An 18,961-nucleotide genomic window follows, 5' to 3' on the forward strand; every position below is an offset into this window, starting at 1 on the left:
CATGTCGAGTACTCTTTGCATTATTTGACAGTAAAACTTTGCAACATTCTATGATCTGCTTCTCGCAACTGAAAGGGCACCGTGGCGGATGTTTGCCGGCTTGCAGACCAACCACAAGCATTACCTGGTAGGTAACCACCCATACAATCAGATTGTGATTCAGACTACGAATGCCATGATGATATTTATTTATTTATGCACACTTTAAGACTCCATAAAAACTTACTCAAAAGGCATACTGAAACACCTTAAAGCTAATATGTCTAATAAGGCTGTCAAGTCAAACATTGCTCTTTGAATAATAAATTTAATACCAAAAAAAAAAAAAACTTGAATGCTAAAACAGGTAATAAAATGTAAGTTTTTCCTCACACCAATTTCCACCTTGTATTCCACTAGGCACACCATGTTTATTATTTTTGTACATCCCTTCCAAAGGGAACATCAGCCTATTTGCATTTGTAGGTGTCTATCATTAGTAAAACAGGCAGACTTCTGTCTCTTAAAAAATTCATTCAGTGCAGTGCATTCAGGCTGATTTTCCTACCCGCTGCTGCTGTGCTCTTGGATATTGGCATTGCACATGAGATCTCAGATTTAGTGTGGTTTTATGTTATGACCATTAAGGATCCAAGTATACAAACACAGTCTTGCTTTCCCATTAAACATACTGGGAAATAACAGCTATATTTCTGATTTTCATTTTCTTATAATATCACATTTGAGTCTTTTTGTCAGTGTACAATTTAGTTACCTTTGCCAACACACAGTTTTACACACGATGCACCATAGCTGACTGCCCGACTGCTCACTTAACATGCATGGCCTAAAGTAGTGAAATATTATTTTGATTTACCTGTAAAGGGTAAAAGGACAGTTTGTTAGTTTTGTATGTCAGTTGTCGAATACCTATTCCCACCCACAGCACCACCAAGTGCACAACTAGCTTACAGAGTTACACTTGAGGCTCTGTCGACTACCAGTGGACTTTTTTCTATGTCCTTCAATTTAGTCTCAGAACTAACTAAAACTAACTAACTATAGCCTATGCTATGTATATTTTAAAGTTTTTCTTAGGTATTAGCTTAATCACCTCCTATTAAATACTCACACTCTTTTTACAGATTATTTGTAAACTTCTTTAAAGAAAAGTTTTACAAGTAAATAATGCTAATGTAGCACTGTCAATATGTGATTCACACAGAATACACCACTATAAAGCAACAAGATACATACAACAGGCCATGAACATGGCTCATTGTTGATTGAACATGCTGAAAATGACAATTAGGGTACATCCCTCTCTTAGACTAACAATTGTTCATATTTAGACATGAGCAATCTATTTGTACTGTTATCCTAATGAGGAGAAAATACCACAAATTGTTACAAAGATAATTCAGTTCTTTCATTTGTGAACTACTGTGAGTAAAGAGTCGTGGTGCCTTAATATATTTTAAAAAAAAAACGTGGCAAGAAAATAAGAATTTTCTGGAGGAATCTTTTCGACAAAATTTAATACTGGTATATATTCAAATAAAAAATGTATTGTGAAATAACACAAATAATAAAGCAATACATATGTACTGCATAATAATTGTGTTTCAAAATATTTTGTTGGTTATTTTTTAATGATTTTATTTCTTCATTTATTTATTTATTTTACTAGTACAGCACGCAATATGAAATACTCCTAAACTGTCATTTTCAAACATCAGAAGTTAAGATGGTGGATTCTACAGAGTACCAGGTTTGCTGGATGAATCAAAACTTGTTACAAAAAGAAAGCATAACTGCAGAATAAAAGTAAATTTGATCAGCGACTACATTTTTTTTTTTTTTAAACAATCACTGGTGATTTTATATCCATCCATCCATTTTCCAACCCGCTGAATCCAAACACATGGTTACGTTGGGCTGCTGGAGCCAATCCCAGCCAACACAGGGCGCAAGGCAGGGAACCAATCCCGGGCAGGGCGCCAACCCACCACCACAGGGTGATTTTATATGCCTTTCTTATATAGAATACTGGATTAGATCGCCTTATGCTCGCAGTAAAACCCTTTTTGTGTTTTAAGGGGTTGCATTAGCTGCATCTTTCCCACCCCCACGTGGGTTTTTGTAAAACACTGCATAAATCAAACATTTTGTGCTTTACAGACACACTGTGGGAAAAAAAAAAAAGATAAAACTATAAAAAGATAAAAATCTTAGGATGCAAACTTAATATATAAAGTTAGGTCTATAAGTATTTGGACAGTAATTCAGTTTTCATAATTATGGCTTGGTGTGCCACACTATGGATTTGAAATGAAGCATTAGTGATTGAAGCATAGACTTATAGTTTTACTGTATGAGCCATTCAGAAAAGACAGCCATTTTTATACATGGTCCCCACATTTTCAGGGGCTCAGAAAGTATTTGGAAAAACTAACAATCACAAATATAATGATAATTTTCAATACTTCGTTTAAAGTCCCTTCTAGTCAATGATTGCCTGAAGTGTGAAACCCACGGCCCAAGTTTTGCCAGGGCTTTACTGCAGCTGTAGACTTTGGCAATGATAGGCCTACCTCCCAAGACAGTGTTCTTTTTTTGGCTAAATGTTGTGAAAGGGGTTATACTTCACCAAGGAAAAAAATCTGCAATTATCCAGAACAGCTGTCTTCCATGGTTATCCTGGCCTTCTAGTGTTACTGAGCTCACTAGTGCGTTTCTTCTCTTTAAAAATGTATCAGATAGTTGTTCTGACCACTCCTGGTGTTTCTACTACCTCTCTGGAAGCAACTGCAGACCTTCTACCTGCTCAGTAGTTAATGTAATAATTTATCAGTATGCTGCTGCTGGAGTATGTTTCCCCTTGGGATTAATAAAGTATCTATCTATCTATCTATCTAACTAATGATGGACCTGCTCACACCTGACAATGGAACACCTTGTCTGTCAACCATTCAAATACTTTTGATGCCCTGTTATTGGGGGAGCATGTGCAAAAATGGCTCATTCCTAAATGGTTCATATAATACTTTTGTTAAACCCTTTGAATTAATTAATTCAATTCAGGGATTAAGAATGTTATTGGGGCTATTGTAGAATCACACCATAAGGCAGGAACCAAACATGAGGGTTGCAGCAGTCCATTGTAAGGTCCATTCACACATAAATACATACGCTTATGGGGACAATTTCACATGTGCCAATTATGTTTTTGCAAGTCTCCGAGAATGTATTGGAATGGTTACAAGTTGAAAAACAATATTATTTATTACAACCAGTCTTCATATAGCAAATATCTTTGGAACTACTATGTATCACTTTGTCAAATTGAAGCTGCAAATATTCTATTTTTTTTAATCGAACTTTTGTACCAATAAAAGGCTTTTCAGTGTCTCATCTCTCACCTTGGCTTCATGGTGTGTATGGAGGTCTAGCAGATCCAGAGAACCCACCTTAGCAGCAACCTGACAAAAGACACTAAAGAAGGCAGCCTTACAGATTCTGCTGAACTGTTGCTTCTCACTTCTCAGAGGGGAGCTGCTCAATAAACAAAAAAAAAAATTTAGTGCAAGTTTTTTTTTTTTTTTTAATACTTCAACCCTTTTGCTACAATACACAAATTATGCCCAAGTACGTTTTAGTGCAAAAAATAAAAACTTACACTTTAATTATTTGTGTTAGTACTTTAATCAATAAGCTGATCGAATATGCATTTAAGGAACAATCTAAAATAATTAGCAAATGATCTTTTGAAACTCATTATAAAATGTTTTCAATATATAAAGACTTGGCCATTTTTGTCTTACACTGAATTTTCATGATTATTTATGATTTATTTAATGTACAGAATATGCAGTTTAATACTTTTAACATATGTAATATTCTCAAACTTGCTTAACCCAGTTCTGGTCCATAGAGGCCCACAGCCTATCCCAGCAGCAACAGACAGATGAATAAATGAATTAATTAATTAATAAGTAAAACACAACCAGGAACTCTCTTTGGATTCAGCGTCAGTTTTATTGTAGGGCTTACTCATGCACATACCCATGCACAGTTAAGACAATCAACAGTTAACATAAGCTTCTTATCTTTCGATGCATGCAAGTGAAAAACTAGAGTACCAAGAGAAAAGTCCATACAAACATGGGGAGCATATGCACCGACAATGACTAAGAGTGGGATTTCAACCCAAGACAATAGACCTGTGAGGCAGCAAAGCCTACCATTGTGCCACTGTACTACACACATTATTAAAATATATACAATACATATACATACAGTCATATGAAAAAGTCTGGGAACCCCTGTCAGCCTGCATAATAATTTACTCTACTTTCAACAAAAAAGAAAACAGTGATATGTCTTTCATTTCCTAGGGACATCTGAGTACTGGGGTGTTTCCCAAACAAAGACTTTTAGTGAAGCGGTATTTAGTTGTATGAAATTAAATCAAATGTGAAAAACTGGCTGTGCAAAAATTTGGGTCCCCTTGTAATTTTGCTGATTTGAATGCATGTCACTGCTCAATACTGATTACTTGCAACACCAAATTGGTTGGATTAGCTCGTTAAGCCTTGAACTTCATAGACAGGTGTGTCCAATCATGAGAAAAGGTATTTAAGGTGATCTATTGCAAGTTGTGCTTCCCTTTGACTCTCCTCTGAAGAGTGACAGTATGGGATCCTCAAAGCAACTCTCAAAAGATCTGAAAACAAAGATTGTTAGTATCAGGGTTTAGGGTAAGGCTACAAAAAGCTCTCTCTGAGTCTTAAACAGTCAGTTTCAAATGTAAGAAATGTAATCAGGAAATGGAAGGCCGCAGGCACAGTTGCTGTTAAACCCAGGTCTGGCAGGCCAAGAAAAATACAGGAGCAGCATATGCGCAGGATTGGGAGAATGGTTACAGACAACCCACAGGTCACCTCCAAAGACCTGCAAGAACATCTTGCTGGAGACTGTGTATCTGTACATCATTCTACAAGTCAGCACAACTTGCACAAAGAACATCTGTATTGCCAGATGATGAGAAAGAAGCCCATTCTGCACTCACGCCACAGAGTCGCTTGTTGTATGCAAATGCTCATTTAGACAAGCCAGATTCATTTTGGAACAAAGTGCTTTGGAATGATGAGACAAAAGTTGAGTTATTTGGTCATAACAAAAAGCGCTTTGCATGGCGGAAGAACAACACCGCATTCCAAGAAAAACACCTGCTACCTACTGTCAAATTTGGTGGAAGTTCCATCATGCTGTGGGGCTGTCTGGCTAGTTCAGGGACTGGGGCCCTTGTTAAAGTTGAGGGTTGGATGAATTCAACCCAATATCAACAAATTCTTCAGGATAATGTTCAAGCATTGGTCACAAAGTTGAAGTTACACAGGGGTTGGATATTCCAACAAGACAATGACCCAAAACACAGTTCGAAATCTACAAAGGCATTCATGCAGAGGGAGAAGTACTATGTTCTGGAATGGCTATCATAGTCCCCTGACTATCTATCTTATATATATATATATATATATATATATATATATATATATATATATATATATACACACACACATATACAGTGGGCTGGTTGTAACTCAAGCTGGTTGTTAGTCAAGACTATTTTTCCCATAAGAAATAATGGAAATACCCATAATGCGTTCCGAACCTCCCACAGCAACACTTGCTTAAACTTTTCATAATAAAAAAGGGTTGTATAATGTGCATAATTTACCAAAACACCAATAATTTTTCTAATGTACTAACCAAAAAGTTATAAAAGGTGCCTAGCCTACCAGAAACAACAATTTCATACTGTATTCACCATTTAAGTTGACATCTTTGGGCTGCAGGAAGGGAGGAGGAGGAGAATGAAATGGAAGGTGGTTATTGTTTGGAAGGAGCCTCCTTATACAAATCTTTTCTTTGTAAAATTGTCGAGATGGTGGATTTCGACATGCTGTACATATTAGCGAGATTGGTCACACGAACACCACTCTCATATTTCCGCACAATTTCCTTCTTCGTTTCGATTGTGATCGCTTACTTTACCTTCGTTACCTTCTCTTCCTTCCTTAGCAATTATCGAAAAAAAATATACAAATCACTGCACTGACCGAAATTACGTCCACAAACACATGTATCTGGGCTCCGATTGACGCTTACCAATTCTCTTGGCTGTTTGTTTACAATCATGCAAGCGGATACACGTGACCGCATTCAGGTCGTAACGTAAGATGTTGGTCGTAAATCAAAACAAAAATTTTGGTCGTAAATCAAGTTGTTCGCATATCAGGCCGGTCGTGTATATATATATATATATATATATATATATATATATATATATATATATATATATATATATATATATATACACACACACATACGGTAATCCCTCGCTATATCGCGCTTCGCCTTTCGCGGCTTCACCCATCGCGGATTTTATATGTAAGCATATTTAAATATATATCGCGGATTTTTCGCTGCTTCGCGGTTTTCTGCGGACAATGGGTCTTTTAATTTCTGGTACATGCTTCCTCAGTTGGTTTGCCCAGTTGATTTCATACAAGGGACGCTATTGGCAGATGGCTGAGAAGCTACCCAGCTTACTTTTCTCTTTCTCTTGCGCTGACTTTTTCTGATCCTGACGTAGGGGGATTGAGCAGGGGGGCTGTTCGCACACCTAGACGATACGGACGCTCGTCTAAAAATGCTGAAAGATTATCTTCACGTTGCTATCTTTTGTGCAGCTGCTTCCTGAAACGACATGCTGCACGGTGCTTCGCATACTTAAAAGCTCGAAGGGCACGTATTGATTTTTGATTGAAAAACAAACTGTCTCTCTCTATCTCTTTGTCTGCTCCTGACGGAGGGGGTGTGAGCTGCCGCCTTCAACAGCTTTGTGCCGCGGTGCTTCGCATACTTAAAAAGCCAAACAGCCCTATTGATTTGTTTGCTTTTCTCTCTATCTCTGTGAGTGTCACTGCTCCTGACACGCACTCCTTTGAAGAGGAAGATATGTTTGCATTCTTTTAATTGTGAGACGGAACTGTCATCTCTGTCTTGTCATGGAGCACAGTTTAAACTTTTGAAAAAGAGACAAATGTTTGTTTGCAGTGTTTGAATAACGTTCCTGTCTCTCTACAACCTCCTGTGTTTCTGCGCAAATCTGTGACCCAAGCATGACAATATAAAAATAACCATATAAACATATGGTTTCTACTTCGCGGATTTTCTTATTTCGCGAGTGGCTCTGGAACGCAACCCCCGCGATGGAGGAGGGATTACTGTATATATATATATATATATATATATATATATATGGGCTTTGCCCCCTGCTCGCTTCGCTCACCAACCCCCCTAGCCTGCGCTATGTGCCAGCCACTTTGCATCTCTGCTGCTCGCGTATGTGGATTTCACCAAACTACAAATCTTAATTCTCGCGGATACGCCTCCTCATTGGGAAGAAACAATACTTTTCCCCGATGGCAACGAGAATTAGACGATCTACAAGTCTCCAACTTTAAAATTTAAATCCGAACAATATATTTGATCTCTTTTTACTGTTCCGTTATTTCACCGTGTAATAATTTCCATTTGTCTGTGCTAATGCAATCTTTATTATCATTTTTTTGAGACTTTTGAATTTTAGTACCTGCTCTGCAAGTGTATCGTGCCAGCATTTTTAAATTCTTTACGACGTTCTACTTTGTCATCTACCCTGTTTTTTATTTCCTGGCCCCGGGTGTGGTTAAATCTCTTGGCACAATGTCTCGTCTCGTGGGACATGAAAGGATCTCTCTGAAAAAGTCACGTATCATCCTAGGATTTTTTTTTTTTTTATTATAGCACAATCTGTTTTGTTTGTGTATTCCTCATTCACAGCTTTACTTTTCAAGCGCAGACTTAAAATTGTACACATCGATACCTCGCATCCTAAGTCAAGTTTCAGTATATAACTTTCTAACTTTTCCACCCTGGGTGAGGCTTGGGGTCAGAGCAAGTACTAAGAAATAATACAGCGTGATGCATCAAAAAAAGAAACCGCACACGCTTGCCTATTAACGAACAGATGTAGCTTTGATTCTCACCCATAAAACCTTTTACGCTTTGTCAAACTTTCCTCCTTTTCCTTCAGAAATGACTTTACATTACACATCTTTTTCCTGTCCAGTGCACCTCCTCTTCCTCACTCCTAAATCCACCCTGTAGGTCAGTGCCACTATGTGAGCCCTGCCCATTACTTCTTCTGGAGACATTCATTTGCATAAACCAGAAAGCCCCAAACTTAGTGCCGAGTGGCACCTCTGTCTGTCCTAATTATAGTTGCGTTTACCAAAAATTACCAAAATTCAGTAGCAAATGAGTTTGCAAATGAGATTCAGCAATAGCTTTAAACGTTGAAATGGTTCCACAGACAAAATATCTTTGTATATTTCGTATAAATACTTCGTAAAGTAAAAAAACATCAGTAATAATCCAAAGTAAAATAGTTTCACACAAAAATAGAGAAAAACGATGTAGCAAAAGAAAAGATTATGTTTAAGGAAAATTCTGTTTATTGCTTATAAATCTTGTTTCATTTCTTTAAGCTTTATTCAGTTGAACCATTTCTAAACAGTCAGAAAAATGTATGCATATCCCAATTTCATGCTGTAAATGGGTCTTTCAGTCCCTGCTAGCTAAGGGACTAATTCCAAACACAAACTGACTCAGTTAAACTGTATTGCAAATTATAGGAGGAAAGTTATTTTAAATTAACTTACAGGGGGTAAAAGACTATATTCTAAAGCTATAATAAGATTGTATTTAATTCTGCTTAAGCAAACACTAGTATGAGTTTAACTTAAAGCATTAATTTTCTAAGATTGGCCCTTATACTAGTCTTCAGCCTGCACTGTACTGTCAATGTACATGCCACATTAGCACAGCCTACTCAGTATAGCATTATCAAAACATAAAAAACACGCAGGTCAGACAATTTTCTTTCTATAATGTCACCAATTTCCAATTAAATCCAAAGTATTTCTTAGATTTTGGAATATTTCATTTTTCTCTTGCAAGAGTTGTTTTAACCCCTAAATATTGATGTATCAAAATGTCCTTTTTAAGTGGATACCTACTGATGTACAGTAGATGTATAAATCCTGCCAAAAAATGCCAACCAACCAGGAATAGAAAAACAGGTCTTTGTATTTCTGAACTACTAAATACTGCAAGGCATCAAAGGTTCATTTTCTCTTGGCTCTTCATTCATGAATTGTTTTATTTTCTTCTCTGTTGTAATCTGGCCATACAGTAGTACTCTCATACTGACTCTTTCTTTCTCTCTTTTGCACTCTCCCCCCCCAGTCCTACAGCAATTTTCTGAGATCATTCTTAAATTTGGGGGCACTGACACAGAAGGTTTTACAGCTGGATAACCCTTCCTGATGGCAACCTCCTTTCAGATAGATAGATAGATAGATAGATACTTTATTAACCCCAAGGGGAAATTCACATACTCCAGCAGCAGCATACTGATACAAAAAACAATATTGAAGATTGATAATAAATTAAAAAAAAAAATTAAAGAGTAATAAAAATGTAGGTAAAAACAGACAATAAGTTTGAATAATGTCAACGTTTACCACCCGAGTGGAATTGAAGAGTCGCATAGTTTGGGGGAGGAACGATCTCCTCAGTCTGTCAGTGGAGCAGGACAGTGACAGCAGTCTGTCGCTGAAGCTGCTCCTCTGTCTGGAGAGGACACTGTTTAGTGGATGCAGTGGATTCTCCATAATTGATAGGAACCTGCTGAGCGCCCGTCACTCTGCCACGGATGTCAAACTGTCCAGCTCCATGCCAACAATAGAGCCTGCCTTCCTCATCAGTTTATCCAGGTGTGAGGCGTCCTTCTTTATGCTGCCTCCCCAGCACACCACTGCGTAGAAGAGGGCACTCGCCACAACCGTCTGATAGAACACCTGCAGCACCTTATTGCTGATGTTGAAGGACGCCAGTCTTCTAAGGAAGTATAGCTGGCTCTGTCCTCTCTTGCACAGAGAATCAGTATTGGTAGTCCAGTCCAATTTATCATCTAGCTGCACACCCAGGTATTTATAGGTCTGTACCCTCTGCACACAGTCACCCCTGATGATCATGGGGTCCAGGGCCTCCTAAAATCCACCACCAGCTCCTTGGTTTTGCTGGTGTTCAGGTGTAAATGGTTTGAGTCGCACCATTTAACAAAGTCCTTGATGAGGTTCCTATACTCCTCCTCCTGCCCACTCCTGATGCAGCCCACGATAGCAATGTCGTCAGCAAACTTTTGCACGTGGCAGGACTCCGAGTTATATTGGAAGTCCGATGCATACATACAAGTGCAAACCTATTCTAATCCCAGGTAACAGGAGTCATCTGGCCATAGATAATGTGAAATACAAAATGAATGACAAAATACATACTGCATTTATACAACATCAGTGGTGGTATTTCAAGTTAATCTGTAAAGACTAAAAAACAGACATGTATATACAGCGGGGAAATAAGTATTGAACGCGTCAACATTTTTCTCAGTAAATATATTTACATACTGATGGCATTGGTTACAGACGGATTTCTAAACGTCTGAATGTTCCAGTGACCACCGTTGGGGCCATAATCCAGAAGTGGAAAGAACATAATTCACCATAAACCGACTACAGCCAGGTGCTCCTCGCAAGATTTCTGACAGAGGAGTCATCCAAGATCCAAGGACTACTTGTGGAGAGCTTCAGAAAGACCTGGAATTAGTAGGCCACAGTTGTTTCAAAGAAAACAATAAGTAATGCATTCAACCGCCTTGGCCTCTATGCACACTCACAGTGCAAGACTCCACTGCTGAAGAAAAAGCATGCTGAAGCTCGTTTAAAGTTTACTGCACAACATTTGGACAAGCCAATGAAATACTGGGAGAATATAGTCTGGTCAGATGAGACCAAAATTGAACTCTTTGGATGTTTGAAGGAGAAATGGCACTGCACATCACCCCAAAAACACCATACCAACAATGAAGTTTGAAAGTGGGAACATCATGGCTTGGGGCTGTTTTTCAGCATATGGTACAGGCAGACCTAATAAAATTGAAGGAAGGATGAATGGAGAAATGTACCGGGACATTCTTGATAAGAATCTACTGCCATCTATCAGGATGCTGAAGATGAAACAAGGGTGGACATTTCAGCAAGACAATAATCCCAAACACAGAGAATGGCCCAGTCAATCCCCCGACTTGAATCCAATTAAAAATCTACAGAAAGAACTGAAGATCAGAGTTCACAGAACAGCCCCCTGGAACCTTCAAGATTTGAAGACAGTTTATGTGGAAGAATGGGCCAAAATCATACCTGAGCAATGCATGCGACTAGTTTCTCCATACAGGAGGCATCTTGAAGTGGTCATTACCAACAAAGGCTTTTCTACTAAATATTAAATTTCAGTAAGTGTGTTCAAGACTTATTTGCCTCGCTGTATTATTAATAGTTGCTACTTCATACACAAGTTCATAAACTTTACTTTTCTTTATCTTTCCAACGCTAGTCAACAAAACCAGAACAAAAAAAAAAGTCCTGCAGGTGAAAATACTTGAATTTTATAGTACTTTGTGTGCTGAATTAAATTATGTTTTTAGAATTTATCTATCAGGCAAAGTTAAGTGATGTACAATGTAAATTTGAAAATATATGCAAGTTTATTAAAATTACATGTATAATTTAGAAAGTTTTTGATTTTCTGCTGTACTTCGTCTCAGGGGCATTTCTTATTAGACTAGCAATAGTCAGCAAATATGTTGGAAATGTCCTGGTGAAAATTGTTCACCATGTTCATCACTGACTGCACTAAGGTTTTCAGGGAAAAAGTCTATGTGGGAGTTCAAGAATTTTTTTTCCAATGACACATTGCACACAATTGTATTGTATGACTTGAGAAAGTCACTCGCTATTTCAGGATAGTTTTTATCCATAGAATTTCCCAAAACATTTCTGCAGACACTTTTAAGTACTGCCAAGTGGCTTTCTCAACTTTATTCATCTCTTTATCAACTTTTTAAACACTTCACTGATCTGAGGACCCTCAAATGCCTTCTTTAATCTTTAAATCACTAACAAGGGAAATCATTTCTCATGTACATAAATCCTATTTGTGCTTTATTCTTTGCTTTTCACAAGTCCAAGTTTGTTATGTAGAATAAGAGGGTAAACTTTTTTAGGGCCAAAGAGTAGACTATTAACCACGTTCTTCTTTTCTGAAAATAGTGAGGCATATTTTGGTTCACTCTTTCTAAACAAACGGTTCTGCACATTTTGGTCACTCTTTCTAAACAAAAATGGTTCTTCTTTCCCTATACTCTTCCACTTACACAAAAAAAACAACCGTGTTTGGTTTAACCAACCTGCAAACCTGGCAAAAGATGAATCACTGTTAGATCTCCAGATATTTCACTTATGTTATTGAGAGTGAATGTTTTCTAAAACTAATTATGTTCTCATATGCCTGTTTCATGTTAGTAGCATGTGCCAAGGTACATTTTTCACACTGCCTTTTCCCATACCATAACAAATTAAACCAAATTGAAGACTGTCAGAGACATATGCTACTTCTGCTTGATGAAATAAAAATGAATACTTTTTATGTGTCAGTAACAGTAAACAAACACTCTTATACTCTTGTTTAACCAACATGTATGTAACATTTGATTATTATTATAAATCAGATTGTGAGGAAAGTGATATGAACTAATGATCAGAAAGAACAATGGATTCATTATGCAACAGTTGGCAAAGGAGATGGAGAAATTACAATGGCAAATGTTTAAATTTGATGTTGCTTGGCATGTTCGTTGCTGTCTAGTCAGCTAATGTCATTTTCCAAAAACCACCACAGAATGCTGCAAGACTTCTAGCAGCCAACAATGAGTTTATACTCACGTTTCATGAATCATTCCAGTTGTGCTGTCTATAACCTCAATCGCTTCATCCCCAGTACACCAATTCAAACTCAGTCTTTCATCAGAGTTACTGGTATCATGCATTACATTGCCCCCAGGGAAGAAGTAGATGTGACTTATAGTGAATGATATGGCAGCTTCATCAATGGGCCTTCACCTAGCCGAAAGTTAATAACCCTCTGAAACATGTTCTATGTTGTGACTCTTGTCTCCTAGAATATAAAGAAGCAGAATTTAATACAAACTTTCAAAATACAATGAACAAGCCACCTGCAAAACAGGAATATTTTCTTTTTATACAAGTTGTAACTCCAATTATACTTTACATACTCCGATCAGCAACAACATTAAAACCACCTGCCTTATATTGTTTAGGTCCCCCTCACGCAACAAAAACAGTTTTGACCCATTGAGACATGGGACACCACAAGATCCCTGAAGGTGCACTGTGATATCTGGCAATGACACGTTAGCAGCAGATCCTTTCAGTACTTTAAGTTATGAGGTAGGATGCCTTCATGGATTGGACTTGTTTTTCCAAACACATCTCACAGATGCTTGATTGGATTGAGACCTGGGGAGTTTGAAGACCAAGTCAACATCTTGAAATTTTTGTCACATCCCCCAAACCCTTCCTGAACAATTTTATCAAGCCATTTGTGCTATAGTAGTTCTTCTGTGAGATTGGACCAGGACGGGTTAGCCTTCACTCACCACGTGCATCAATCAGCCTTGGGCGCCCATGGTCCTGTTGCTGGTTCACCGGTTGTCCTGCCTTGAACCATTTTGGTACTACAGTCAGTGGTTTTAATGGTGTGGCTGATCAGTGTATATGCACGTATTGGCCATAAGAACTTTTTGTGACCATGTTTTAGCAAACCATTGGTTTACCTACCCAGAACAAGGCTGGTAATATAAAATGGTGTGATGAAGTGACTCAGCAGTGCCCCCCTGTACCCCCAGCACTGACCAGCGTGTTAGTTTGTCAGAACCAGACATGCAGCAGATCCGGGAAGCAGATATCTTGGGATTTTGATTGATTACATTTATGAGTAAGCCATGGACATAACACTGCAACTTCAAAGACTTGGGATTATTCCTACAGAGAATCAGAAATAGTCAGTGGAAATCATATCAACAATTTCTCCCCACCTGCCTACAACCAATCTTACTTCAAAATGCAATGAGGTGGTCCATGGTGGAATTATGTTGGTATACAAGTGGAGGAAGGTCCCTGGCTTAAAGCACAGCAGTGAGGTATCATTAGACTTGTGAAATAAAGAATTATTTTGGACTTCAGGATCTCCGCAATAGTAAAGCAAGAGCTGCTTGAAGAGGAATCTGTAGAAAACAAGACAGAATCAGCATTTGCTGTATAAGCTACAGTAAGAAATTTTATTTCTTTGTTTCACCCTACAAAAAAGCAGAATCAAATGTATTATGCACGCTGCCCCTACAAAAGCAGCATGTGTTCATTAGCCGTGCATACCTTTTTAAAGCTCGTCGAGCAATGACAATGGCATGACAATCATGAACAATGCATCCAGAGTATGACAACCAATCACTGCAGCATGCATCTCCAGTTCCCAAAGCAATGCACTGATAATAGTCTTGTTTCTGTCCACACTCATTGAAACTCTCTACAAAGAAACAAGAGTCACCAGTGAGCAGGATGAAGAAAGCAGAATCTGATGCAGTAAATACTATAGGTCATTTTCTCCTGGTAATATACTTACTAATTTGTAGTAAATAATAGATGAAGTACCACAATGCTTTTGATATGCTAATCATCATAGACCAAACAGATTTGACAGTTAGTCCTCTATCAATTTTCATGCCTACTTGTGAAATGTATCCTATATCTGTTGTAAGACATTTGTATGCTCCATGGAATTCCAAAAATAAAAGACAAAATTGTCAAGGGCCCCTGTGTGTGAACCAGAAACACCCTGAAGGAAGATCCATTCCTGAATGCAAGAAAACTGTTGTTGGCTAGCCTGCAAATGACAGCTGTATGTTAGTAGTTCTTAACAATACGTTCAATTTCTAAACCTAAAAGTTAACATACAGGTAGAATACAGATAGTTTCAAGAGAAGTGGACAACAGACTATTTTCTCCATCATGTTTAATGCTACAGTTCCTTATCTGATCTGCAAGGGAAAAGATGTGGTCCTTAAGGAATATAACCTTAAGCTGCATTACTCTACTACACACTGCAGAGCAGTATGCTAGGTACGGGGGATTAAGAGTTACTTTAACTTCGATGAGCCAGGAAAACATTTACAGAAATACAGTTTCTGAAAGGTTGCATTTTTCAAGTTGCATATCTCAGCTCAGAGAAGGTTGGCATTGCTAAGAGGCTCGAGTCGGTCTTCAAATACTGCGGCAGAGCAGATTACTGAGTTATCAGACCATATATACGATCAGCTGGTGTCAAACTGACAAGTTCCCGTGCCTATTAGTTAGCACTTGATGACAGCACGATATCAATGACAAATGCTTAGATTGGCTTAGCGGAGGCAGGATTCTTGAGAGATTTTTTTGACTTGAGAGGGTCAATCAGAACGTTTATGAAGGAGGGTGGACAGCAGGTTCCTGGCTTAATAATCTCAAAAGAGTAATTGACCTAGCATTGTTGTTGACATCATACAAGAGCCAGAACATGCTCACTCTGAAACTGCAGGCACACCACTTGTTACTATGTTTTAAGTCACTTTCCATAATCAGTTTTTTTTTAATTTTAATTTTATTGATTTTATTAAAATCAAATAACATTCCATACTCACAACTCAAGTTTTAACAAAAAAAAAAAAGTTTTTGAAAACAAATCAACCCCCACCCCTGAGAAAGAGAGCTCCGCCAGCAGTGTAAATAGTAAAAAATAAGTGAATAGATAAAATAGTAAATGAATAAAGATAAATGGAGTAAAAATAGGGGAGAGAACCTGCATCCTCAAATTAAATGCTTATTTCTAAACTGTTATTGATTAGATCCTGCCAGGTTTTGAAAAAGTTTTGTACAGATCCTCTAAATGCAAATTTGATTTTTTCCAGTTTCAAATAGTATAACACGAGTTACCCACTGATTTAGAATAGGTGAGTTAGGATTCTTCCAATTGAGCAAAATAAGTCTACGTGCCAGTAGTGTAGTAAAGGCAATTACAGTTTGTTTGTCCTTCTCCACTTTAAGCCCATCTGGAAGTACACCTAACACAGCTGTCAATGGGTTAGGAGGGATTGTGACACCAAGGCTGTCTGAAAGGCATTTAAAGATTTTGGTCCAAAATGATGTTAATTTGGTGCAGCACCAAAACATGTGGCCCAGTGAGGCCGGAACTTGATTGCAGCGTTCGCAGGTTGAATCTTGCCCTGGAATATAATCACAGTTTTATTGGAGAACATAGCACATTGAGAAAAAATATACTATATTCAGTGTTAAAGTGTATGTTTATTAGTTATTTATTTAAGGAGCTTCTGTAAAAAGCCAAAATTTCCCCCTAGGGACAAATAAAGTTCCATCTACTGTATCTATGTTTCTGCCATTGAGATCTTACAGCAAGAATTTAGGCAGTGATTTGATGACCTTAAAACACATCTAGGTATTTGTACACTCCGCCTTTGATGTGGACAGTGCTCCAAGCACACTTCATCATGGACCTTTAAGACTTGCACCGCAACAATAACAATGCAAAATTTAGAAATGCACAAGGAAAACAAGACACGACTGCACTATTTCTGTGAAAGTTACCCACCATCTTCACAAAGCTCTACAAACTATTCAAGTGGATCATATCTTTATGGCAGCACATACTCCGAGAAGCTTCGCCCTCAAATATGAGCATTAATAAGTCAAAATATAGGTCCAGGCCATTCTCGGGGGTTCCAATGCCAACTCCTTCAAATAAAATGTTACTAATTTCATTCAGTAGTAGAACTGCCAAGTTTCTGGTAGTAAGCAATAAACAAAAACTGATCAAGTCACCAGGAGGTCCATTTATTAATATCAAAATAAAATGTTTTTAGTGTTTCTAAACACAAAGTCCCGCAATTATTCCAATCAAGAGTATTTGTGAAATGGCATAGATTCATTGTTAAATACGATTATGCAAATGCTAAATTTATGTCATTCATTTGGTTGTTGAAGGCAAACTAATGTTAAAGAGCATAAACTGTAAAATACGTTAATGTAGTAAAAGCACGTCATATACTTGATAGGTACACTGAAAATATGTAATGCAGGTCTACAAGTTACTCTATAATGTAACATCAGTCCATTTAATATTCTAATTCCTAGAAATAACAAAATCTTATATGACTGGAAAGTTTGAAAGACAATACTGTTAAAGATGACAGCATTCTAGGTATTTTTATTATACACAGTTAATAACTGAAATACTTCATAACAAATAAATACAATAAAATTTCCATATGTGCCTAGTTGGTCTTTTGGCTTTGGAAACCCTTGAGGTTTACTTCCTCCAGCATCCTTGCCAGCTAGATTTTCTAGTTTTCCTATTTTTCTAGTTTTGTGGCATTCTGATGACAACAGCATATGTTAATCAAATGGAAATTAACTTTTACCATTTTAACCATTTTTAAAACTAGTGTTTTTTGTACTACTTCTAAAGCACTTTAAGCGTCACACATTATGAAAATGTGCTATGAATAAAGTTGATGTTTAATGATCTTTGTTACCATGTAGTAAAACTGAATAATTAAAACTGGAATGACTTAAATGCATTGCATTGGTCAATCTTGAAACACATTAATGAATTAGCTTTTTAATTTCTTAAGGGAGAGTGTCATTATTTTAAGTGTGTAATATTTCTAGGCAGGAGAATATAGATTTTACAAAGCTTACAAAATGTAACAACCAAAGGTCAAATCCATCTCAAAGATAACGCCTAAATTATGGACAGATTCAACTATTAAAATGTAAGCCTTTTGAGGCAAAACTCTTCAGTACTTCTCTGTTTGTTGGATTAACATTCATGAAAAAATGCAAATAATAATGCTGCAAATAATTTAATCAGCTACTGCTTTATAGGTTTATACCATCATTATCATCACATGTGCAGAGTACAGTGAAATTGTAAGAACTGTAACATCAATATAGCATTTGCTTAATGACATTAATATGTAAAATTACTTGGTTTAATTCATAAATTCAACTAAGTATCACCGGTTTAATATCACATTTCCAAATCACATCATTGTAACAAGAATAATAATAATACATGAAACCATAACTAAAACAGACAAGACCAAGGAGTACAATCTTCAGACTTTTGTATGTACTGAGAAGTATTTGTAATTGGAAAATCAACCAAGAAAAGTGTCTGGCAGCCCTATCAAATTCTTAAGCCCGTGTAGTGGAACACTATTACCAATAGTGGCGTTTCCTCTACCACTGAAATTAGCGACCAGTAATCTATAGGCGCCGCCACCACCTCAATGGTCTGAGGTGGAGAAATTCAGTGTCCAGTCTTAAAACAAATAAAATTTATCAAGGTACTGTACATTTTCAAAAGACACATACTGTACCCAAGTGTTCGATGGCATATGTTGACTTTCATGCTGTGTTTCTATTAATATTCCAGTTTTCCTTATGTCACATGGTTTCCAAAAATCACGTGATGCATATTCATATTATAGAATGTGTGTTAAAACTGAGAACCAGGAAGTACATTTAAGCAGTAACTTTGATGTAAAGTTAAAAGAAAAATCTACAAAAATGGGCACAAAAAATATGGAAGATACAGATATTAGGGCCTTTTTGTAACCTAAAAAGGGCTCATTTGTAACTTTTAAGGAACTTTTGTAACATGAGTCAGGCACTTTTGCTACATGCCAAAAAAGGGCATTTTTGTATCCTGAAATGGTGACATTTAATCAAATGTTTAGCTATACAGGTTTGTTGTCCCCCTCCTAACACTCCTATACATTTATTTTAAGCCCATTGTTCCCACAGTAGGCTGCAGCTCCCAATGCCTTCATACTGGACAA

General features: G+C 37.3%; 1 protein-coding gene across 1 annotated transcript in view; it reads right to left on the bottom strand.

Moving 5' to 3' along the window:
- The window catches only part of adad2 (adenosine deaminase domain containing 2), a 103,588-nt gene that overhangs the window by 25,710 nt on the left and 58,917 nt on the right, over positions 1-18,961 (bottom strand). The window contains 6 exon segments of the mRNA XM_051921376.1: positions 3,402-3,534; positions 12,936-13,106; positions 13,847-13,905; positions 13,907-14,054; positions 14,108-14,296; positions 14,445-14,595. Of these exon segments, the coding sequence (XP_051777336.1) occupies positions 3,402-3,534; positions 12,936-13,106; positions 13,847-13,905; positions 13,907-14,054; positions 14,108-14,296; positions 14,445-14,595 (851 nt within the window).

The sequence above is a fragment of the Erpetoichthys calabaricus genome, chromosome 18 (genome assembly GCF_900747795.2).
Source record: "Erpetoichthys calabaricus chromosome 18, fErpCal1.3, whole genome shotgun sequence".
NCBI lineage: Eukaryota > Metazoa > Chordata > Cladistia > Polypteriformes > Polypteridae > Erpetoichthys > Erpetoichthys calabaricus.